Source organism: Peromyscus californicus, unplaced genomic scaffold (genome assembly GCF_007827085.1).
Source record: "Peromyscus californicus insignis strain IS unplaced genomic scaffold, ASM782708v3 Scaffold_7__1_contigs__length_154581171, whole genome shotgun sequence".
Taxonomy (NCBI): Eukaryota; Metazoa; Chordata; class Mammalia; order Rodentia; family Cricetidae; genus Peromyscus; species Peromyscus californicus.
The window spans coordinates 4,782,702-4,808,985 of NW_026294595.1; the positions used below are offsets into that span (position 1 = coordinate 4,782,702).

General features: G+C 40.8%; 1 protein-coding gene across 6 annotated transcripts in view; it reads right to left on the minus strand.

Annotated features, from left to right (window-relative positions):
* Positions 1-26,284, minus strand: part of Mapkap1 (MAPK associated protein 1) — a 216,499-nt gene that overhangs the window by 177,827 nt on the left and 12,388 nt on the right. For 4 of the 6 annotated variants that reach the window (XM_052726308.1, XM_052726309.1, XM_052726310.1 and 1 more), the window contains exons 2-3: positions 11,281-11,606; positions 8,636-8,725 (exon numbers count right to left, since the gene is read on the minus strand). The exons of 1 other annotated variant lie outside the window; for it this stretch is intronic. In XM_052726308.1, coding sequence (XP_052582268.1) covers positions 8,636-8,725; positions 11,281-11,539 — 349 coding nt within the window. In that variant the 5' untranslated portion in view covers positions 11,540-11,606. The remainder of the gene's footprint in view (positions 1-8,635; positions 8,726-11,280; positions 11,607-26,284) is intronic. One more of the 6 variants, XM_052726312.1, reaches the window with a different exon arrangement.

Here is a 26,284-nt window from a genome sequence, read left to right on the forward strand (position 1 = left end):
CAGAGATCCGCCGGCCTCTGCCTCCCGAGTGCTGGGATTAAAGGCGTGCGCCACCACCGCCCGGCTACTTTGAATTTCTTAAATGCTAATAAACAAAGAATAGCTGCTGAGAGACACTCAATTATGTAAACTAAATTAAACCAACATATGTATTTTAAGAATATCTTCACTTCAGAATGGAAGTCAAAAACTATGTTGTGTTGGGAGAGAGGTTAGACTACAGACATGAAAAAAGAAACCAAGAAAGAGTACAGGACTACCGTGAATATTCTGATCCATACACCATGGGAACAGCTCTGAGACCAGATGAAACATGATAAATCTTGCTGGCTACAGAGTCCTTATGACTTATTAATACATGTCATGCTTTCATGTAGCATGGATAGAGGTTTGGTAATATAGTCCAAATGGACATACAAAGTTGACAGATGCCTTTTACCTGCTCAAACATAAAGCAAAAAAATCACCTTTGACTGACTTGTACACAACTGCATATTCCATACTTCTATTAATACAGATATAAATGTTACCTTTAAAAGTTTATGTGTTTTCAAAAAAAAAGACATCAATAAAGACAAACAGCCCAGGTGATCTAGCCTCTCAAAATGCCTCTGTTGCAGTTTCCTCAAAATTCTATATCCAGAACAACTTCAAAGCTGCTAGCTGAGATGGTTCAGCCTCACAGACTATCCAGCCAAAACTTTAGATAAGCCTTGAACTTTCCCATCACACTGAGACTGGACAACAGCTAGCTCTCCCAGGACTTGACCACTGGGCAAGAAACTACCCTTGCCTCAACTGCTGACAGTATGCTCTCCAAACTGGACAAGCAGGACACAAAAGTGACTGATGAAATTTGCCAAGACAAGGTAGGACAGTCCTTCAAATACCTGCTTCACAGAAAAGTCTGTCAGATAAACTAGGCCTGTAGGCTGAAGATGGATGCCCAATGTTACAGAGAAACCTTGAATGACTGTCCTGGCAGCCAGATGTCTCTGTCGTTTCTATAGTTTTAGAAGTTGTTTGCTCTGTACTTCTTTACTCAGGTAATATTACATCCTTCTCAGGTCTCTGATGGAATTGAAGATGAGATAGTTATAGTTACAGCTTTCCTTGTTACCAAATTCAGAAAAGAAACTTACATAAAAGATGTAAAGTTTTTAAAGTTGAGAAGCATAAAAGCTTAAGCTGTTTATCTAAGAAGTTGTTTGAAAGTCTAAAAAGACATGTTTATGATGGTAATACAAGTTATGGTAGAAAATGGTTTAGGTATAAAACTTTGGACTCACTAGGATAGGATAGATAATACAGTACTTTTTCTGAATTTGCCAAATACATATGGATTAAACATTGTAAATGTATTTTTTACCTGATAATTATTCTTATTGTATATAGTTTTACTATGTTAGTGATAAAACCTTTCCTTTTTACTTAGACAGAAAAGGGGAAATGTTATTGGATATTTGTACACTGAAAATGTGTTGCTGTGATTGGTGTAATAAAAAGCTGAATAGGCAACAGCTAGGCAGGAGGTACAGACAGGAATTCCGGGAACAGAAGGAAGAGGAAGAAGAATCTAGGAGGGTGGGGTCACCAGCCAAACAGGGAGGAAACGGGAGGTGCAAGATGAAAGAGAGGTAATGCCATGTGACAGAATGTAGATGAATATAAACGGGTTAATTTAAGTTATAAGAGCTAGTTGAAACCAGTCTAAGGTAAAGGCCAAGCTTTCATAATTAATAACAAGTCTCTGTGTCATTATTCGTGAGCTGGCTGTCAAAGTTAATATCCGCCTACAGTCATACTTTTCCATTTCATGAATACTAGAAACTGTCAACACTTAAAACTTTTATATGAGTCAATCTCAGATTTTTAAATCTGCAATCAACAGGTTCAACCCCATTCAACTCTTCAACAATGTCAAATTAAATAAAGAGAAATCAACAGAATTCTCCAACGGTCACTTTACAACTTTTTACATCAGCTTACCAACAGGCTGGTGAAGTAAATTTATCCAGTGAATCTCTACAGAGCTAGTGCATGAGTCAGACAGCAAAGTGCCCCCTCCACAGGGGACAGGTTCCAAAGCCCCAGAGAGTACCAATCCCTGCAAATACACTCACACTGCCACTTCCAACCAAACATGGGCTAAATGTATGGCACTGTTTCCATAAAACTGCATGACCATCTTAGCTTGTGCCAGCACTTCCTATGATTATCCTCTCAACAACAAAACTGCCAGACATAATTCTGTGAATGTATCTCAAATGGTTAAGTGTGTATGGCTATGCTATTTTTCCTACACATAAAACTGATGATAAACTTTAATTTATAAAACAGTAACAGTAAAAAATTATTAGTAATTTTTAAAAATCATAAAAACATCCTGTAATAGGTTATTTAAATTGACAAATTGCTTACTTCTAAATCTTCCCACTTAAAATTGTCAAAGACTAAGGTTGACCACAGGTAACTAAAACCATGGAAAGCAGAACTGGGGGTGGGGGTCACTGTCAGAAGATCAAACTCTTTAAACATATGATGCCTAAATCTGGATTGTGGGCATACAAACACATTTAACCTATGTGTGGTGGTCTAAATGAGAACAGTCCTCATTAGTTCCTATGTTTGAATGCTTGGTCCCTGTTAGTGGAACTGTTTGGGGAGGATTAGGAGGTGTGGCCTCGTGGAAGGAGGTGTGTCACTGGGGCTGGGCTTTGAGGTTTTAAAAGCCCACACCATTCCCAGTGTTGGTCTGTCCATCCATCCCTTCCTCCCTGTCTTTACCCTTCCCGGCTCTGCCTACTGCTTGGTTTGGCATATAAAGCTCTCAGCTACTGCTCCAGCACCATGCCTGTCTGTTTGCTACCACAACAATCATGGACTAACCCTCTGAAACTATAAGCAAGTCCCCACACGAATAATTTCTTGTATAAGAGGTTGCCTTGGTCATGGTGTCTCTTCACAGCAAGTCACACCAGTGACTAAGACTATCAAATGCACATCTGAAGAACCTGTATTGCAAGAAGACTTGGGTGGTATTTTCAATGTTACAACTAACTTGCTACATGTATTCTATAAAAGTTTTATAGCCATACTTGAGAAAGGAATGGTCCTTTATTAACAGTGCTATGTGCTCTGTCCTCTTGAGCTGAAAAGATAGATTCCTATTGGCTCCACAGAGAAAGAGGCAAAGCAGGCAGGAGTAACTTACTGAACATGTTTCCAATAGGGTTATGTGTGACGTGATGATGTACTAGCTCTTTCTATTCAGACTAATTTTCACTTTAGCCTGACAACACCTCCTCTCCAGCTCTCTGTGCCACAGGGAAAAGGAAACAAGTTCTCACCTGCACATCTTTCTGTCTTTGTTCCTCAAACCATGGAAGAACCTCTTTCTCAGCCTGGTTCCTCCCTTGTACACAAAATTCATGCCCCTTCTGCCAAGCCAGAGAACTCCTCCTTCATTCATTCTTCACTTTCAGTCAGTCCCAGCAACACACACAGTATTGCTCATTAAACAGAGAAAACCCAACCCTTCTTCCTAGTTACTGGCCCAATTCTCTGCTCCTGAGAACCACTGCCTACATCCTTGCCATCCCGTCCTTCTCATCACTCAAACACACCCCAACCAAACATTCTGGGCATACCACTCTACCAAATTAACTCTCATGGAAATTACAAAAAAAAACAAAAAAAAACATAACCCAAAAACTCCTTTCTCCTGCTCTAGCTCAAGCTGAATCACCCCTCAGACCTCCTGAAGCCTTTGGATGACTGTCAACCCCACCCCCACCCCCACCCCCGTTAAACACTGTTCTCACCTAGGACTCTACCTCATCTGGCTTTTAGTCTCTCACAGCCACCTTGTAGATTCCCCCGTGGTTCCCTGGGTCACTCAAATTCTCCAGAGCTTGGCTTTGACCTCTTTCTCCATCTACATTTACATCCTGTGTGACCTCACCTGCCCTATATTTTAGAATACCTTCTACAAGAGGTGAAACTAAATTGTGGCAATAAAAGGTAGAAAAATGGTTGCCTCTGAGGAACATAAGGACTAGAAAGGGGAACTCTGAGGAGCAACAGAATTCCTCTACATGTAATTGGGGTGTTGGTCACAGGAATATGCATTTGTTAAAAGTCATCAAACTGTACATTCAATACCTATAAACTTTATTATATGTATAATCTGCCTTGGGAAAAAAAAATAGTAAATAGGGCTGGTGGGCAAGATGACTCAAAGGCACTTGCCATGTAACCCTGAGGATCTGAGTTAGATCCCCAGAACCTACATGAAGGTGGAAGGAAAGAACTGACTGCATAAAATTTTCCTCTGATCTCCACATGTGCAGTGTGACACAAATGTGCACACATGCACACACACACACACACACACACACACATGCACAAAAATAGTAAATAAAATGTGAATAAAAGTAATATATAAACCTTAGATTCAAATCTAAAGAAAGTAAAATCAAACAAAAAAATTCAAGGTAATCAGAAAAATGTGACAATAGATTAGATATCTGATATTAAAGAAAGTTTATATGTAACATGTATTACAAAGAAAATTAATAGTTTCTTAAATTATTAATTATATTTTAAAAAAGCAAGTTCTTTATAAAGAAAATTAAAAAGCTCTTATAATTTAAAATATTTATAAACAAGTATAAATTAAAAAGTTATGAGGAACTTGCTGTTTACAATGGAAATAAAAACATCTGGAAATAACCTTAATAAGACATGTTGGAGAATCTATAGACATTACAAAATGATACACTTATGCACTATTTGTGCACACAAATGATCATGTGATCAACTTAAAATACATTTACCCACGTCATAAATGAAATTTACAATAAATACATGAAAATCTAAACAATGGTTTCCCCCTGTGTGTGAGACTGGCAGTTTATAATTTTTCAGATTTCTTCTCTCTGACCTTGATGTGACATAACTCTTGACAAAGTAGACTGCTGATGACATTATGTCCACATGTGTCCCTGAAGTCTGAGTCACAGGATACTCAGAGGGTCTTTTTTGTTTGTTTGTGTAGCCCTGGTTGTCCTAGAACTCACCAGAGATCCACCTACTTCTGCCTCCTGAGTGCTGGCATTGAAGGTGTGTGCTACCACTGCAAGGCTGGAGGGTCTTATTCTAAGCATTCCCGTACAACATGTCTTGGGGATTTATGTCACAAAGTCCATCCTCCATCCAAGAGACTTTTAACTCCTTTATGAGAAGGCCACACTAGGGCCAGCCTGGTGGCTCAGTGGGTAAGGCTGACAAGACCATTGGCCTGAGTTTTTATCCTACATGGTAGAGAGAAACAACTCCTTCAAGTTGTCCTCTGTTCATATAAACACCATATTGTACGCACGCGCGCGTGCACACACACACATGGTAGCACTGACTGGATGTCGTGGAACCAGTGGGAAGAAGAAGAACATTCCAGGAGAACTCATGGTAGTTATGCTGGCTCTTCCAGTGAGAACAACATAAAAGACAAATGAAAGAATTTTGACAAAATAGAAGCAGTAGATAAAAAAGAATAAATGGTGCTGATCCCAAATTTCCAAGGACAATCAAAAGGATTTCAATATAATATTTGTCCCCAGGAGAGATCATGTGTTTGAAAGATGTGTGAAAGCAAAGGGCCAGGGCTGCAGAGATGGTTTTGCAGTTAAGAGCATATGCTGCTCTTACAGAGGACCTGGGTTTGATTCCCGGTACACCAGTCAGGCAGCTCACAACCACCTTTAACTCCAGTTCCAGGTGGTTCTGACTCCTTTGGTCCCCCGAGCATAGGTATATGCGCACAGAGACATAATTTTAAAAATAAAAGAGTGCTGTTCAGTTTTCCAGGCTTATGCTTAGTGAACTCCTAACTCCACTCTTCTAGCAAGCTTAAGGATAACAGAGTGTTCAGCGGAGATGACAGGCCCCACCTACAGAAGCCTCCAAGAACATTATTCTGTGCACTGATGCGGCACACTCATGATAACTGCTTAGAAGAGCCATGAAGCAGGGTACACTGCAGGTCAACATCTCCAAGTATAAACAGACATTAACGACCTGCTCCAGAAATATGATCACAGAGTCAGTTCCTGAAATGTAGGAGACAGAAAAGAGGAGGAGGAAATATAGGGAGGGAAGTGTAAATACACAAGGAATTGAGTGATTGCAAATGAAAGCTGGGGCAGTCCTTTTCTCCAGCACACTCTGTGAAATTCTCAACAGAGTGAAGGTGGTGGAATGAGCTGGAGAAGAGCACTCCAGCTGAAGACCACTCTCCAGTTTGAAATGGAATGCTGCAGACAGCACAGGAGCTCGATTCATGTTATATTTTATTTATATATTTAAAATTTGAAAGTGAAGAAAGCAAATAAAGGGTAGTCCAAGAAACAGAGCTCAAACCATCTCTTACTGTCATTAAGAGGGGATTCACAGCAACTGCACTGAAAAACACAGGAATTTCAAAACAAACCAGGTGAAGGATTCAAGTGTTTTCAGGCCATGTTAAATATAATGGAGAGAGGTGCAACAGAGGCAGCCCTGTCAGATCTTTAGAGTATCAAAAGCAAAGCTAGGGATAGGGAGATGGCTCAGCAGATAAAGTGTTTACCAAGCAGATGCAAGGCCCAAAGTCTGGATTCCTAGAATCCACGTAAAAGCTTCTAATACCAGCATGTCATGGCAGAAGTAGACAGGAGTCAAAAGAGCAAGCTCTGGGTTCGACAAGAGACCTGCTTCCACATATAAGATGGAGAGTGACTGAGGAAGGTACCCAATGTCAATCTCTAGTCCATACACACACATGCACCCACATACATGAAAACACACATGAAGCCGGGCGGTGGTGGCGCACGCCTTTAATCCCAGCACTCGGGAGGCAGAGCCAGGCGGATCTCTGTGAGTTCGAGGCCAGCCTGGTCTCCAAAGCGAGTTCCAGGAAAGGCGCAAAGCTACACAAAGAAACCCTGTCTCGAAAAACCAAAAAAAAAACAAAACAAAACAAAAAAAAAAACAAAAAAAACACACATGAACATGACACACATTAAGAAAAAACAACTGAGAACTATAAGAAGTCAATATGAGAAAGAAATGGTAGCCCAGGCTGGCTCTAAACTTGCGATTCTTCTACCTCAGGCTCCTGAGTGCTGTCTCAGAATAGCAATGGGATTTCTGGTTCTGCACAGGCATCTTTTAGAGGAAGTCATTGAGAAACTGGATCTAACGACAACACTGCAGAAGAAACAAGCAAGTGCAGTGTGCTTCATCAAGAAGACAAAGCTGGATGTGAAACGCTTCTCCCTCCCAGCTGTGTGACTTTAATCAGGTCTCCCTGGCCTGTCCCACCTGCAGCCATAAGCACCAATACCTCCACTTTTGCATAGGGTGAAGAACAGGAAGTGCTGAGCACACACTAGGAAGCCCTGCTAGTTACGTAGCAACCATTAACATTGCCAGCCTCAGAAATATTTGGCAGCAATGGAGACAGTCAACAAAGATTTATGAGGCATCCATCACCTGCCAAGGAGGTACTGGGAGAACAAAGAGGACATTTCTTTTAAAGGAAAAAACAAAGAGAACGTCTTGGAAAATGATCTAATCAGTGTAAACTGGTTTTTTTTTTTTTTTTTTTTTTTTTGGTTTTTCGAGTCAGGGTTTCTCTGTGTAGCTTTGCGCCTTTCCTGGGACTCACTTGGTAGCCCAGGCTGGCCTTGAACTCACAGAGATCCGCCTGGCTCTGCCTCCCGAGTGCTGGGATTAAAGGCGTGCGCTACCACCGCCTGGCCAGTGTAAACTGTTTTAAGACTACTTTAAGACTGTGTGTGTGCATGCTCATCTCATGCAGAGGCCACTGCGTTCTCAGCACTGGAAGTCCAGGCCTGCCATTGCACTTTCCTGACTGGGCCATCTCCATAGTAATGAACTTAAAAATTTTTTCTTTTTGCTGAAAATAAAGCATTTAAAATACATAAAATGGCCAGCCTATGTATTCATATAGTGTATGAACACAAAACCTCAATGCTAACAATATCAGCAACAGAATGGATTTTAAGCTGAAAGAGTCAGGATATATACACAAAAAAGGGTGTTGTGGTCACTGACGCGGGAAAAGTCTAGATTAGGACTATATAAATGAGGCTGGCAAGACAGCTCAACTGGTAAAGGTTCTGGCTGCCATGGTGAAGAACCCATGCTCAATCCCCTGAACCTATATGATAGGAGAAAACTGGTTCCTGCAAGCTGACCTCTGATTCCACACATGCAGGATGACATGTGTGCATGGGTTTGCACACACAAACAATAAAGAAATAAATAGAACTGTACAAATGAATCTATAACTTAAACACTGATTTGCAAAAGTATATACTATCCTTGGCCCAGAAGGCACCAGAGTAGTGGTTTTAGAAAATGCCTTCTATCCAAATTGACCCTGTAAAATAGTGTGAAAAGAGGGCCCAAACCCACAGGGCCAACGTACACAGCACATTGAGCTCCAAGGTCAAACACAAACGCTATCACCCAAAGGACTTAGAAGGACAGATTTTTTTAAAGTCCATATATAATGATATAAACTAAATATACAAATCCCAAATCATAAATGAAAATTATTTCCATTTACCTGATTGCTTAGAGTTTCTTTCTTTCCACTGAACATTTTTGCATTTGATCTGGTTTTGTCTCTCTTTGCGGAGTCGTTCTAATCTTTGAGCTTGAAAAGAAATATTATAACTATAAGTTTGTCAATGAAAGTTTACTATAAACAAAGACATAATTAACTACCTTTATATGAATAAAGATGTTTTATATTGCAGATGGAGGGAGAAAGTCATAAAATTTTAAAGGTGGCACCCCTGAAAAGCAAATACCAACAAAAACATGAAAATATTCTTGATTTATAATTGAAATTAGAGGATATAAAACATTAATAGAGATCATAAAGATAGTATTAACATGGAAGAGAATAATAAAATGTGAAAACTTCTGTGATTAATATGACATTTCATTATATAAATCATTAATAACGGTCTTAAAGGAATTTTAATGCACAAATGAACTGAAGTGAATATTACATTACAGGAATAAAATTACTGTTATGAATTACTCTACCCGTTTCAAAAATTAAAGATAAATGAACTCAGACTAGACTATTAAAGTTTTAAATATAAAATCCTTTATCTAAAAATCATGAAAATTATAAAATGTCAAAGCTATATAAATTAGCATAGCTTTTCTTCAGTGGGCTGAAACAGTTTATAGGTAGTAAAATAAATGATTTGTATCTTTGTCACATTAGTCAAATCTTAAAAAGAACAATTTTTCTTTAAAAAACTTTAAGATGCACTCTAAAGATTAAAAACCAAATTCCTCGATCACCAATACAGCCTCCAGTTCCAATTAAGTGCTAGCACCTCAGTGTTTTAACTAAAGAAATATCAGCAACAAAAGTCACCTAAAATCACACATCTGTGATTATATTGCCACTGACTGATCAACCTTCAACCTTCAAAAATCAGTGGCCTGGTCCTTCAAAGAAAGATCACCAGTGTCCATAAGCAACTGCTGCTCCCAGCCATAACTGAGGAGTCAGAATGCAAGCCTCTCTCGGAGCTTGTTTTCTCTTGCTACTCTCCCACATTCTACTCAGGCACCCACACTGACAAGAAAACAACTAAGATCAACTTTGTTTACAAGCACTTTCAAGGATGGACACCATACATTCCTTCCTTAGCACTGTGGGAGAGCAACACTGGAAATAATCTTGCTGGAAATTTAAAAACTATGCTGGCAAAAGCATTCTGTTTTGTTTGTTTTGTTTTCTCCGCAAATCCTACCAGTGTGCACCACCACCAACAACAACTGTTTTGTTTCTTTCAAGACAGGGCTTCTCTGTGTAGCCCTGGCTGTCCTGGGACTAGCTCTTTAGAGCAGGCTGGCCTTGAACTCACAGAGATCCACTGCCTCTGCCTCCTGAGTGCTAGGATTAAAGGTGTGCTCCACTACTGCCCTGGCTTGCAAAAAGCATTCTGATAATGTCACGATACCTAACCAAATCCACTGAGGAAAAACACATTCCACTGTACTTAATAACTGTGGAGGGTGTAGTCACAGGAATATCATCATAATGCTCTCACTGGGCAACACCTCCCTGGTAAAATGTACCCAGCCTGTCACAGAAGATATCATCGCAGTGACTTAGAAGGATGTTCCAACTAGAGCACTGAGCGCCAGCGGCTCTAAATTACATGCAAACCTTCACTTGAACCCTCTTTTGATAAAAGTCTTTCTAGATACTGGGAAGTGATATTAGCTATTTTCATCTTAAGGGCAGACTATTCTTTTTGATGTCACAGACACTGCATTCTGAACCCAACTCCAATGTGCCTTTCACTGTGAGGTGTACCCAGCTCTGCCAGAAGACTCCCATGAAAATAAACATTTTCCAGTGCTGTCCATCTCTGCCACTCCCTTTCCTTGGGATTAACAGGCTACTGCTACTAATTCTGATAGTATTTTATGATGGTCTAAAAAAAAATGATTCCTAAAATACTGTCTCTTGTATGTATGCATGTATGTATATATATTTATGTATGTGTTCTCTCCCCCTCCCCTCCCCTAAACCTTGGCACATTGCATTCTCCTGGGAAGATCACAAAAGCACTATCAATGGGACAGTGAACAATGATGAGCCTCTAAAAGTTAAGAACTAAATATATATGCCAAATTGGAGCATCTCCAAACCACTGAGATCAAAGGTTAGTGACCAACTTAAGAAAGTAAGGGGAACTCATCAAAATAGGGGCATTTTTTTGCCTCCCTCACTCTATGTAGGAATCCTATTAAAACCACCCTCCTGACCCATATCCCACTGCTCCTCCAGGAGCTGGGACTTCGATGGCCTGCACTCCTGGGCTAGCCTGCTCTTGTATTGACTTTGGTGCCTGTACTCCTGGACTATCCTGTTCCCATATTAAGAGTTCTTTGTCACCCTGGAATCTCCCTCAAGGAAATTTACTTGAGACTGGGTGACTCTAAGGTCTCAAAACAGGGCCATGTCCTTTTCTAAAGGTTCCTTCCACTTACACAAGGCTCTCCTGTCTACTTCCTCCAAACAGCCCCACACCAGAGGCTCTTCCACTCACAGAGATGCTCAGCCACTCTCTCTGACTAGGCACAAAGACTCCCTAAGAGACGTGTTCCAACACTGCCATTCTCTCTCAGCTGACTACTGATCTAGTTAAGAAGAGAACTAAAGACAGAGTTTACCTGTGTTTGAGCGTCTTCTAATACCAAAGTCCCAGCTTGAGGTAATATCGACAGACTGGGCATAGACGTAGCCCTGAGTCTCAGCACTGCTTCCCTGAACTTCTGACCCACTGTCTCCAGGCACTGAAGGAGGATGGGTCTTCTCTAGGTCAACGTCATGATCAATGAGAACCATCTCACACATTCCCGTGTCATCACTGGTCACATGTGACTGTCGAATATGGGCTAGAATAATAGTTGGATTGTCCAAGAAGGCCATCCTTCCTGTGGGCCAGTTTCCTTAAGGCTATTTTCTCCTCTTCATACTGTTTCACGGGCTCACCTACCTAGAAACATGATGCACACAGCAATATTTAAGAAACAGGCAAAGAAAATGGCTGAATCATTTTTCAAACAAACTCAATGCGGTAAAAGTCTATCTTGAAAACCAACATTATCCCTGTACCCAGCAGCTTAAATGGATTAACTCTAAACTGAAAGGAAATCCTTATAAACACCAGGCTCATGGCTCAAGAAAATCATAGCAATACTTAGTGAGTCTACTCAAAGCAAGGGACCATGTGAGAATGGATGTTTTCCTTCCCTCTTCCTCTACTCCATACACCTGCTCTTGATGCTATGGCGACAAGGTGTTATCAGGTGATATGCTAGAGTACTCACCTACACTTATCAGTTTACAGTCTCACGGCTGTAAATTTAAAGGGACAAGAAGCTTTTTGAGCTGCCAGGGATTTTACAAAAATTTACCACCAAAGTAATTTTGCTCAATAAACATTTTTTTCTTTCTCTTAAGACAATACTGTGTTTTTAAAATAAAATGTATTAATCAAAATTGCCTTGCCACAAGATTAATTTCTTATTTTAGAAACCTAATTATAAGAACTGCTTCCTTGATTCTGTTAAAACTACATGTAATGATGTTTATTCCATGGACTAGATGGAACTTTCTCAGTTGGCTGGAAATAGTCAACAGAGGATAATACATATTGTGGCTAGTAAATAGACCCTAGAGACCAAACTAGTTTTTGCTGTTGTTGCTTTGTTTTGTTTTTCTGTGCAGCCCAAGCTGTCCTGGAACCTGGAGACCTGTCTGCCTCTGCCTCCCAAATGCTGGGATTAAAGGTGTGTGCCACCACCACCCAGCAAAACCAAAACAGTTTTAAATCCCTAGAATCCATATAAAAAGACAGTGTGAGGGGTTGGAGAGAGGGCTGCTTTTCCAGAGGACCTGGGTTTGATTCCCAGCACCCACATGTTGGTTCACAAACATCTGTAACTCCAGTGCATGGGGATCTGACATTCTCTGATCTCTACAGGTACCAACCATACACATGGTGCATATATGTACATATATGCAGGTCAAACACTCATGCACATCAAATCAATCTTAAAAGTAAAAATCTGAGCACAGAAGCAGTGCTAGCCTGTAACCCCAAAAGCATGGTAAGCAGAAACAGGAGGATCACTGGGGCTTGCCGGCTGCTAGCCTAGTTCCAGGTACAATGAGGCCCTATTTCAAGGGAGTAAGGCAGAGAGTTATACAGCAGAACACAGTGTCCTCACCTGGCCTCATACACATGGGCATGTGCATCTGAACACACATCCATCACACCCACACACATATATTCATACACACTCACTCGGAGCTGGGTATATAGTAGAGTACTTGCCTTGCCTATGCAAGGCCCTGAGTTTGGTCCCCAGTAGAAAGACAAGGAAAAAGAAGAGAGAGGGAGAGAAGATGAAAGACTCTTCTCACTTGTTTCTTCTAGAAAGGGACACAGAGGAAACTCCAATGACATAAATCATGGAAGCTAATGGATTTTTAAAATTCATCAAAATTTTGCCTGCCATTATCTAGTGGATATTAAAGATACTAATATTAAAAGGAAATGTGATTGAAGTACATTTAATCAAGATATTAATCAAGATATACTAATATTTACTCTCTTTCCTTTATACCCAGTTCATGGACTACTTCTCTCACAGAGGCTAATGGGAAATGCAATGCTAAGTATCTCATGCCTAAACAAAACTTTGTGCAGGACATGCCCCCAATACCATGTTGGTATCACCCATTTCTCAAATATCTGATCTCTTTAATGTTAATGAGTCAGTGTAGTGATGAAATAATCACAAAATTTAAAATGAGCACTTAAATTCCATTTGTAAAATGAAGCCTTTTCTATAACCATGGAGGGAGCACCGAGCACAGAATCCCTTGTAAAGAAGCTGCTGTCAGTCACAGCTGGCCACCTGCAAGCCTCCTGAAACAATCAGCTTCTTCCCTCTATGAAAGGCAGGCAGCTACTGCTGGCAAAAGGGTTGTGCCTTTCACCTTCACATCGTCTAGCTCTTCCTGCAAAACCAAATGTCTACTGAGTGTTCTGGCAACAAACCAAATAGTAAAGGACAAAGAAAAGTACACTGAAGTACCAAAACAAAACAAAAAACAAAAAACCAAAACCCCAGACCTTTTCTAGTAAAGTGAATCTGTCCAGCACAGCTTACAAAAACAAAAACAAAAACAAAAAAACAGAGGAATGGGTTAAGTACTTCTGAGGGGGGCACACAGCTCCCCAACTTCATCCTTGGTTAGAAAGGCCTCAACACACTCCAGCATCAGCAAGCAGTCTCTCTGTTAAACACTATGACTCCGGGAGGTGTTGGTGAGACTACCCTGCTCAGCTGAAATCTATCCGGGAAAGGATTCAGAATCCTACAGTTTGAAGTCTGAGGAAACAAGATCAGCTGAGGAGTTGACGAATGAACAAAACGTGACCTGAGAACACAGAAGAAGGCACCGCCCAGCCACCTAACCAGATCACCAGAATCATAAGTATACACTTCACCAACTGAGAACAGGTAAGCTCCCGTCTCCAGACCTAGAGATCAGGTCTCTAACCCCTAAGCCCTACCCATCAGAGTCCCAGCCACCAGACAGCTACCTTTCCCTGCTCCCCCACCAACCCCCCCCCCAAAAAAAAACAAAAACACTATGACTCCATGCACTGATGAATCTGTGTGATTTGATCCACACCAGCTCTGAGAGGAAACTCCACAGGACTTCCCTGGGAAACATGCTATTGGGGTGTCATTTCTGGGCTCCTATGAGGTGTTCCTGAAGTTCCATAAGGACAGGGGTCTTAGCAACACATCTCTCTGGCAACAAGGGTGCTACACCAAGCAGGATTCTCAATACATGCCGCTGCCCAACTTGCAATGACTATCCATCCAATCCTGCTGTCCAGATAAGTCTTTCAAGCATGTCAGGTGTGTGTTTAGAGAGAGAGATCACATTCTGTTAATACGGACATGAGAACTTCTCACCAATGCCTTTCAAAACTGTCACCTTGGGACACTATTCACGTATGCCAACACTGCTTTTCAGAACCATGACAGTATTTTAAAATCTTTTAAGAGCAGCTAAGCATCACTTGAAGGTATATTTGATTTTTAACACAGACGCTCAGAACAACAATGAAATAAGTTATTTTTTTCTGTTCAATTGTACAAAGAACAAAACGATTTTTAAGAACTAATATTGACAGGTGTCCTGAGACATTACACTCATTTATAATAGGAGGGAGTGAAAATGGGTACTTGGTAGAGAAACTTGGTAACGCTTAATGTAAAACATCAAAATGTAAAACATAAACACTCTATGAAACCCACTATAGAACTTTCCCTAGGAAGTAACTGAGCATAAATGTTTAACTAAGAATTACTTGGAATATATACTGAAAATCTAAATGTAATCTGAACATCCAAACAATCATGCATATGCTCTGACACATACATGCAATGGAATACTATGTAGTAATTAAAAAAATATGGAAGGGGCTAGGGACCATGAAGACCTGAGTTCAAGTCAAAAGTGTCTACATAAAAAGCCAGGTAAGGTCATGTATACCTGTGACTCTAGTGCTATGGGTGACAGAGACAGGAGGATCACTGTACCTTGTTGGTCACCAGCCTAGAATCAGCTTCAGCCACATCACAAGAGAATAAGGTAAAAAACAACAGAACAGGACACCTAATGTCTTTGGCCTCTGCACACATGGGCTCACATGTACATATACCACACACAAACACACATAAAAATTACTAAAATAAATATGGTAGAAGATAGATAAACAAAATGTGATATATACAAACCTAGGAAATGATAATACTTCAAAATGGATGATGCTTAGGGACATTATAACTAAGTAAAATATGCCAGTCACAAAAGAACATGTACTCTTAAGCATTCTCATACTGGCTACCCAGAGCAAACACATTCTTAATGACAGAAAGAAGACTGGTAGCTAGTTGCCAGGGGCTAGAGGAAGGAGGGCCAGGCAGTTGTTCAGTACTGCTTTCAGTCTAAGAAGATGGAAAATTTCTAGATGGGTGGTGGTGATGGCTGCATACCACTGTGAGTATACATAATGCCACTGAACTGGATATTGAAAAGTCATTAAAATGACAAATTTCTTGCTATGTACATTTTACTACAACTGAAATTTTTTTAATTTAAAAAGGCTTTAAATCTGGGAAACACTAAGTGAAACAAAATTAACCAGTTTTATCTCAATTTCAATTATAAAATAATGTGGGTTTTTTTTTTTTAACATTTATGCGTGCGAGAGAAAGCAAGCGAGTGAGAGAGACTGGAGGTAGAACCCAGAAATTCACAAATGGTAAGCAGTATTAGCTATATGCCCCAAGACCCTTTCTCCCACTATTTACTTAAAGGTTCTTCAAAGCATATTTGTTTACTAAAAAATTTAAGTAATAGGGACATCTAGGCAGAAGTGAGGACAATTCCAAAATGACAGATGTTTTTCTTCTTCTTTTATTTATTTATTTGTTTTGTTTTATTTTTTGGTTTTTCGAGATAGGGTTTCTATGTGTAGCTCTGGCTGTCCTGGAACTCCTTCTGCAGACCAGGCTGGCCTCGAACTGCCTGCCTCTGCCTCCCCAGTGCCACCACCTCCTTGCTTTTTTCTTCATATAGCACAGGCTGACCTCAAACTTGCTATGAGACTGGCCTTGAATTCCTGACCCTCCTACCCCACCTCCCACATGCTGAGATTACATGTGTATGCCACCATTCCTAGTTTCGAAATGACAAATATTTTTAATGTACGGAGTTAGCCTCCTTATAAAAAGATTCAGCACATATCTGCTTAGTTCCTACTACTCTATTAAAAGAGGATTCTGGCGTGACTTGGATACTACATACAACTCTTCACAACTGTTTATGTTCATTAAAAAAATCACAGAACCTGCATGTGTGTAACTTGGGACACAGTTGAAATCCTGCCTAGCAGATTCAGATGAATATCAGGTCTCAACAATCTTTTAAGATTAGGATCTCATTCTGGAGCCCTGGCTGACCTTAAACTCATAGCAATCCTCCTGTCTTAACCTCCTGAGTACTACTAGGACTACAGGCATAAGCAACCATGCCCAGTTCTGAATACTCAAGAACTTTATACACGCAAGCTCCCAAACTTTACTGGCAATGGTTCATAGAAAAGCGTGAAATGCAGCAGGATAAAACATATATGCAGAGTTGGGGAAAGTAGCCATGGGAAGTGATTCAGGATAAAACAGTACGCATCCATAGGACTTTGTACATCTGCTATAGCTAGACCACAGAATTCCAGAAGCCAAAATAAACTACACATCACCTAACCTGAAAAGCTAAAATTATTTTATCCTTTTTACATGAATTAATTTATCAAAATAACCTTTTTTTAAGACAGTTGCTATCGTAAGTCATAATAACACACACCTTTAATCCCAGCACTTAGTTGGCAGATGCAGGAGGATCTCTATGAGTTCAAGACCAGCCTGGTCTACAGAGCGGAGTTCCAGGCCAGCTACATAATGTCCAAAAAAAAAAAAAAAAAAAGATGGTTATTTTTTGTATTCTCCATTTTACATACTGAAAAAACCATGAACCCAAGGCACAGAAAAAAGGTTAAGAAACATGGTCAGTGCACAGGTTCCTAACCATTGTGTCACAGCCTCACAACAAAGATTCACCATTCACAGCAAGGGAGCTTGTAAACACCCCATTGTTGTGGGTTCCAAGGGTTCTTATGAAAGCTTTAAGACACACATGTGTTCAGCTGTACACAAGACAGCTACTCTGCTAATGCTACAGTCATTTTTGTACAACAGCATAAAAATAAGCAGTACCTGTAACAAGTGCTGAAAAAGAAACATTTTTCACAAAATTTCCCACATGAAAGGAATGTGAGAGATCATCTACTTTTAACCTAAAACCACAGAGGTCTTACTTTATATCTCAAGTTAGGTCTAAATATAAATTCTGTTTGGTTGATTTGTTGCAATGCTGGGGATCAAATCCAGGAGCTTCTGTGTGCTTGCCAAGCACTCTGCCACTAAGCTATGCCTCTGACCCTACCCCAAAGATATTTTTGAAAATCCTAATTTATGCAACCTCAGCTATAAGTCCATAGCTGAAGTATTTTATCTTTCTTCAAATAATTCATCGTAAGCATTGAGCCCTCGTTGTACTCCTTCACTCCCTAAGGACCTGCAAGCAACAGTGTGTCTAAATGTTTGTGCCCAAGCCCATGCTTAGAAAGGACCCCCAGCTCCTTCCTTTCAAAACACCACTCACTGCTCTACTAGCAGCCCTCACCTGCAATCTGTGAAAACCTGCCTGGATAAGCAACAGCCCGAGGCTTCTCAAGGTCTGCAAACTCCCAATCAAAAATTACTGCTGCCCCATCAATGTGTCATATAAATGCTGGCATGTTAATTGTGTATTTATAAGATTGTTAATGGTTAGTTAATTTACCTCCCACACTATTATTGTACTTGAAATGATTTAACGTCTGCTAAGGGAGTTAACAACATGTAACAGCAGATGTGAGGTTTTTTTTTTTTTGGTTTTTTTTTTTTTTTAACCTTTCTACACTGTACCCCAACTTGACACTGTTAGTATTTGGCATGATAACCTGATTCCCATGCAGGAGTCCTTAACTCAGACTAACAAAAGCAGTCCCATTTATCTACCATGAGGCAGGGTGGTTACAAGTTAGGATAACAAAACCCTTTCATTCTATACGAAGTTTCCATTTCTAGAAACCAGCAGACTATCTCTAGACTCTGGCCAACATTCTCTGACATAGCTACAGTTCAGAATTAATACCTCCTAGAATTTGAAAAGAATTGAAATGACTATTAAAATAAAATGCAGTTTGTTGCTTCTGAATTTCCTTCTCTAACTCTCTCCAATGTGACTCTAAATTAAGCCTTCATCTATTTTTCAGACTAGCAAAAATGGCTTTTCAAAATTGTTCTGGGAATTCAAAGCTTCTCCATATGACTATGTCTAACTTCAGTGAACAGTAACAGTGAGAACATACATTTGGAGCTTACTTTATCCTCCTCCATTTCTATTTCCACACTTTGAGTAAAAGTACTTTAAGATTAAAAAAAAAAAAGCAAAGAAATGCTTGTACGTTCTTTTGAATGAGATTCATTCACTAACCATCATCGTAGAGCGAGACTAGGAATCTAAACGAGTGTGCTGCCCCTCTAGACTGGTGTCAACATAGGCGCTCTTCCCCACCAACAGAAAAGGAACACACGCAATGCATATGTCAACTCCCAAATGACTATGCTTTCCAAGAAACAGCATAGTCCAAGAAAGGAAGAGGTGGCATTTTAAGGATGGCTGGGCTTTGCAGAAATACAAGGAAGGTAGTGACAGATGACCGACGCTGGGCTCTTCCTGTGAGCAGTACTAATCCCTTAACATGTAACAGGCAGACTAGGATGCACTAAACAGCTTTGGTACATTTTTTTTTTGCCCCATCCTTAAATCTGGGTTTGCATTATAATTAGCACTGATCAAATGTAGTGGAAATAATTCTATGAAATTTCAAAATCTTGGCCTCTAGATGCCTGGCTTTGGAATACTTACAAATCATCATCAAAAGAAAAACTGGTGTGTTACACAGACATGTTCATGTAGGTATACATACTGGTATGTACAGGTGCCTGAATGTGTTTCTACCGAGGTTAGAGCTGGACACTGAGTGTTTTCCTCAATCACTCTCCACTTTATTTTTTGAGACAGGGTCCCTCTCTGAAGCTGAAGTGCAACAAATCAGCTAGATTGTCTGGCCATTGAGCATCAGGGATCCACTTTTCCTCATAACCCTAGTGCTGGGATTATAGGTGCACCTCATGCACCCAGCTTTTATACAGGTTCTGGGGATTGGGTTTCAGGTCCTCATGATTACTTTACTTTACCAACTGAAACACACACACACACACACACACACACACACACACACACACACACACACACACACACACACACATGCTAGGCAAACACTTCTACAGACCTACATCCACAGCCCCAATAAGTTTGCTAGTTCTTTTTTGTTGTTGTTGTTGTTTTTGTTTTTTTCAAGATAGGGTTTCTCTGTGTAGTCCTGGCTGTCCTGGAACTTGCTCTGTAGACCAGGCTGGCTTCTAACGTAGATATCCTCCTGCCTCTGACTCCTGAGTACTGGGATTAAAGGCTGGGCCACCACCATAGCTAAGAAATTTGTTTTTAAAGCTCATTAGTTACAGTCTACCCTATGATTAAACTACACCTCTTTGTTTTAAAAGAAAAATACACACACACACACACACACACACACACCCCTAGAGCAAGGTGTGGTGGCAGAGGCCTGTAGCTTCTGCACTTGGGAGGTGGCAGTAGTAAAACCAGAAGTTCAAAGTCATCCTCAGCTACACAGGTTCAAGGACAGTCTAGACTACATGAGACAGTGTCTCCAAAAAACAAAAAACCCAAAGGAACAAAATCCAAAACCCCCACAGAGCTGAAGAGGTGGCTGTCAGTGGTTCAGAGCACAAACTGCTTGTCCAGAGGACCTGGGTTCTGTTCTCAGCACACAGGTAGGTAGCGACAATTACTCCAGCTCCTAGGGATCCTCCAGCCAATTCTGGTCTCCTCTGGTGCCAGCACTCCTATGCACATACTCCTACCCCACACATTTCAAAATTAAAATAATAAATATTCAGAGAAAGAAAACATTACTAAAATTGATAGTCTAGAAAATTTTGCAATACTTGTTTTTGTGGGGTTCAGTTTCCCAGAACATACATGGACTTTCCTAAACCCCAGGTTCAACAGCATGGTCTGGGGGAAAACTGGCTTTGGTGTTATTCTTTCTCAATGAACAACTAAAATCAAAATTCTGCCTACAGATGTTCCAGATGACAAGTACAAAGGCTGTAAGACCAGTCACTGAGTAATAATTAATATATAAACCATATATGAAGTCCCAAGCCCAAGTCAGACTACAGTACTACTCCTCCCTTGTTATAAAACAGCACTTCCAGAGTCCTGAAATGTTAATTAACTGCAACAGCAGTAAAACTTCAGACAACCTAACCACCCACAACTCTCTAATCTCCAAACCTGACAACAACTTCAGTGGTTACAAGAAATCTACCAGTTCGCTGCAATGTAGCCCTAAATTATTTTTTTTTCTAATGGGTGTTGTCTCTCTGACATAATAGGCTTGATTGGCAGTTGTAGAAATAAATAATTTCACGTTTTACTTTAAGATCTCAGGTAAAAATGTTTATAGTTTTATCTAGAGTGAAGACACAAATGTCAAAGCAGCTAGACTGTTTTCAACGTGAAATCATTGATTAAGGATGTAAGCTGTAAGCAGTGCTCATTTGCCTACCTACTACTCACAGATTTCACTCATCTGACGAAGATCACAAAGCACTTACTACATGTCAGGCACCAGAGATAGAGACTAAAGAGAAATAGTAGCCTTGACCACTGCCTTTATGGCGCAGGGGATTTATGGGAGAGACAGTTGCACAAAGTCCAGCCTCTTGGCATCATCCATCCACTTTACTGTATAGCTACCCCTTCTCTTGAGTGTAGGTGAGACCTTACAGGATACAGTCAACAGAACATGATGAAGGTATGAAAGGCATTCTGTCACATGAGACTTCTCAGTCAAGTGAAGATGGAAATGGTCAACCAAAGAGATTCCCAAGGGCCTCGAAGAAGCAAGTGGTGATGTTCAGAACCACGCAGCAAGGACCAAGGGCTCAACAATGGCCATTAGCTAGGAGCACGAGGAAGCATCCTACAAACAACCTAAGAAGCTCAGAAGCTCATCACCAGCTAGCACCTTCATTTCAACTCTGAGATCCTAAGGAGGAACCCAGCTGGAGCCTGACTCCTGTCTCTGAGAGTCCTAAGCTTGTACTGCTTTAAGCCCTAAGTCTGAGATGACCTGTCACTCAGTAAACCCGAAGGCCTCCACACACAGCACCGGGGGACTCTCTATAACCTGGTTTCACTCCCAGCCTGCCTCCCCTCCACCTCCTGCAACTCTCAGGAACTCTGTGTATCTTCTGGTCTTTGGTAATGATAGTTCCTTGTTATGAGACGTGCCAATCCTTCTCTTCAGTCCAACACATGCATCTCACCCCTGAAAACTCTTCTCTTAAATCCCAGGGCCCACATGGCTTCACAGAAACTTTATATCTGGCTTAATTAGTTAGCTGTAGGAACACCATTTCTAAGGAACTATCCGCTCCAAACTGTTTGATCTAACTCTTGATTCAGTAAGGTGGTTATTTTATGAAGGTATGAATCTTCCTCTCCTTAAATCACTTGTTAAAGATTCAACAGTGGCAATGGGTTCAGACATCTGGCAATGTCTGGAGATATCTCTGGTTGTCACACTGGGGACGGGTGCTACTAATAAGAGGGTGAACTCCAGGGATTGCAAATCATGCCACCATGCACAGGGAAACACCCACAACAAAGACCTGTACCATCAAAAGGTCAGTATCAACAATGCTGAGGCTAAGAAACCTTAATGTGTGACTTGAAAAGACATCTGTGGTCATTTCTAATTCCCTCAGAATAATCGTTTCTGACTAAACCAAAGAACTTTGCAACTAAAATCTGTACTCAAAACTTCTGCAATCTAAACAATTCCTACTGCTTATTTTAGTACCTATTGCCAACTCCTGCCACCAATATTCTAATAGTGTAATGTAATAGGGAGACCTAGAGCTCAAATCACTGCTATAATAACAAACTCTACGTCAGGCACAGTGGTGCACCCCTTTAATCTGAATATTAGGGAGGCAGAGCCAGGCAGATCTCTGTGAGTTCGAGGCCAGCCTGGTCTACAGAGCAAGATCCAGGACAGGCACCAAAACTACACAGAAAAACCCTGTCTCAAAAAAAAAAAACCAAAAAACAAACAAACAAAAATAGAGTTCCAGGACAGCCAGGACTACACAGTGAGACCCTACCTTAAAAAAAAAAAAAAAAAAAAAGGCAGAGCTGAGTATATCAATCAGTTGTCGAATGATCACTTTGATGCATGAAATTCTGGTTTTGATCCTCACACTGCATCATAAATCAGACATAGTAGTGCATGCCCATAATGATGGTACTTGGGAGGTGAATGCCAGAGGATCAGAAGCTCAAGGTCATCATTGGCATATATCAAGTTCACAGCATTTGGACTGCAGGAGACCATTATAAACAAAATGAACAAACAAAAATCACAAGATATTCTGTGTATTATCACAATTTTGAGGTCATTGTCCTTATACTGTACATCTGTTTACAGATTGCTTACCCTGTTTATGTGAAGCCTTAGTCCTTAGGTTATTTAGGTAAATAAGACTTACAGATTAATAGTCACCCATGAGTGTCCTATCTATTGTTATGTTAGTTAGGTTTTCCAGATTTACAGAAACTTATGTCAGATGGATAGGAAGTCTTCAAACACTTCATAGACCTAGATAATACGGCATTTAAATGTTTTGATAACTTAGAATTCTGTTGACATGAGACATAATTGCTCCTGGCAGCACCGATCTACTCCCAAGAGAATGTTGGGCTTCTAAGACACTCCGTTTGGAAGTTTGTCTTCTTCTTGGCATTAAATGGCCTAGTGGGCAAAGAACTACCCTTGCCTCGACTGCTGACAGTATGAATGATGTCCTTTCTGGACAAGCAGGATATAAGGAAAAGTGACTGCTAAACCTTGCCAAATCAGGATAAGATGGTCTTTCATAATTCCTGCTTCTAAAAAATGTCTGTCAGATATTCTAGTCCTGTAGCCAAAATGGATGCCCCAATAGTGCTGAGACTCTTTAGGTGACTGTCCAGGCGGCCAGCTGTCTCTGTTTATTCTTGCAATCTTTCGGAAATTGTTTGCACTTTGTTTTCTCAGGTAATATTTTCCTTTCTCAGATCTTTGATGGGGTTGAAGACTAGATAGAGTTATAATCCTCTCATATCTTAGCTAAGAACATATCAGATACTAGAGTTAGATTCTTCAGGATAGGACAGCTATTAGAATAATCTCAGTAATTTGCCATTTACCTATGTTCTGGACATTTAGCATGTGTTTCTTGTTTGATCTTGTTCTTGTTGGTTGTGGCTCCATTTTTGTTTATATTATCACTCTTTGTTTCTCCTGGACAATACTTGATAATAATTCTTTTTTTGTTGTTTTGTTTTGTTTGTTTTTCGAGACAGGGTTTCTCTGTGTAGTTTTGGTGCCTGTCCTGGATCTTGCTCTGTAGACCAGGCTGGTCTTGTACTCACAGACATAAGGCTGGCTCTGCTTCCCAAGTGCTGGGATTAAAGGCGTTCACCACCGCCCAGCTTTGATAATCATTCTTATAGTATATAGTTTGCATTAGGTTTAGAACCTTCTTATTTAGATAAAAAGGGAAATGTAGTGGTATTTGCTCCTTGGGCTATATGGGAGCGGAGGGCAGGAGGTGGTGCTTCTTGCTGTGACCCCTTAAAAGGTAAGGGAGAAGGGTCATGAGGTTCCTGCTTCCTGCTTCCTGGTGTGATCGAACTGCCAGGTGGATTAGCTCCCGGTCAGATCAAAGGACGACTTCAGCTGTCTACTCAGTTCTGTATTCATGAGTGTATTTCCTCCATTTATATCCTAATAAATTCCCTAATACTCCTTAAGCAGACTCCCGTGGAATTCTTGCTTTATCCCAGGTTAGCTGTTCTTTTATATTTCCATTGCACTGCATGGCCTGTCTACCTCTAAGTAATGAATCTACCCATATTAGTGTCACTAAGTACTGAATGGGTACATTCAGCAACTATGCACTGCATGCCAACATCTGCCAAGCACTCCTCTAGATACAGAACACCCAGTGTGCACATACACCCACAGTCTTGCCTTCATGAAGCTCATGTTCTAATGAGGTCAGGCAAACAAACAAAGCACGTGCACAACGGCAGCTCAAAGCCTGTGGAGAATGAGCCACACTAGATGGAGTACTGGGTTGCAACCGCAAACCAAACAGCACAGGAATGGTTCACTGCAGTGCTTCTGACTTACCACCTAAGACAGGGAAAACCATGTGCATGTGAACATATGAGGAAAAAGGCTTCGGTCACATGCCTGCCACAATTCAAGAAGTACCCCCAAGTCCTGGAAGGGGGACAAGCAGCACAGGGTAAGAGCTGGAAAAGTAAGGCAAATCCTTAGATACTCCAAGAGAAATGAGGAGTCCATGGAGGACTGTGAAAAGAGCAGCATGATAGGATCTAACACACATTAAAGGGATCTCTCTAGGGCCAGCAAAGACGGCTTAGCAAACAAAGGCACTTGCCACCAAGACTGACAACCTGAGTTCAATCAGAAGACTGATATGGTTGAAAGACCTCCATATGAGCACTGTGGCATGTATGAACCACACAGGAAACCTGAATTTCAGCTCCCCAACTATCAGAGCCCTAACTGTATGGTTTGGACAAGCCACTTCTCTTGTCCACAAAACTATGACGTAGATTCTATTATCCCTGTTCCACAGATCAATAAATGGAGGCACAAACTTACCAAAAGTCACACAAGGATGAGATGGAGCCATGATAAAGCCCAGGCAGGCTGGCTCCAGCACTCTACCCTAAAACCACACATTCTGCCCCTAGTCCACTTACCACACTCTTGAACACACTGTGCACACTCAACTATGTAAAGGTACAAACACCTGTGCCTCCCACCACATGCTGGGAGTTGGGGTAACAAGTGCTCAGCTGCAGCCCCTATCAGTAAGGGGAGATTCAGACAGCAGAGAAAACACAAGACTACAAATGGTCACCATAAAGCATGAGAGCCACGCTGGAGGATTCCAAAGGTGTGCTACAGAATCACAATGAACAGAAAGCTGAATGAAACTGGTTGCTCAGACAAGGCTTCTCGTCTGACAATGAAAGTCGTCACTTCAACTTACCTCCCTGGAGAGCAGTCCCAAAAGAGCTGACACCACTCTGTAATGCTGGCTCCTTGATTAGAAAGTTTACAGTGAAATCCCCTTTGGTTTTTCAAATTAACATCAGGCCATACATGAGTTGAGTTGATTTGGAATCAAAGACAGGATCCTTGTAGTGAGACAAGTCAAGGGAATAGGGGAATAGGGGGCTGAGAAAGTCAGCAGGAGGCAGAGCTGAGAACACTCAAGCAAGCTACTTGGGTGTGAATCTGGACTTGGCACTCACTATAGGGCCTGTGGAGAGTAACAACTTCTATGTCTATTTCCTCATCTGGAAATGGGAATCTTTTGGATGGCTACTCAGAACTGTAAAGACTGACTGAATAAATGAATGTTATGTACTTACGATACTGCCTGGCCCATGGCAGGCACTCCCCAGATGCCTACTATTACTGTTGCTGTTATTCCCTAGTCTATGATGAATCTGCAACGATGAGAAAGAAGTTGGATGGTTAGAAGACAGGCCAAGCAGCAACCTTCAATAGTCTGGTCCTGAAGCAAGAAATAGCAGAACACATCTTTATTAACTGAAACTACACAGAGTTCAAAGTTGCTGATTAGATTAGCATCATGTCACACAGAAGAGTCATCTAATGGACAAGACAGAAGACTGCTGTGAAGCTGTGACAAGAACCCAAGGAGGAGAGGATGG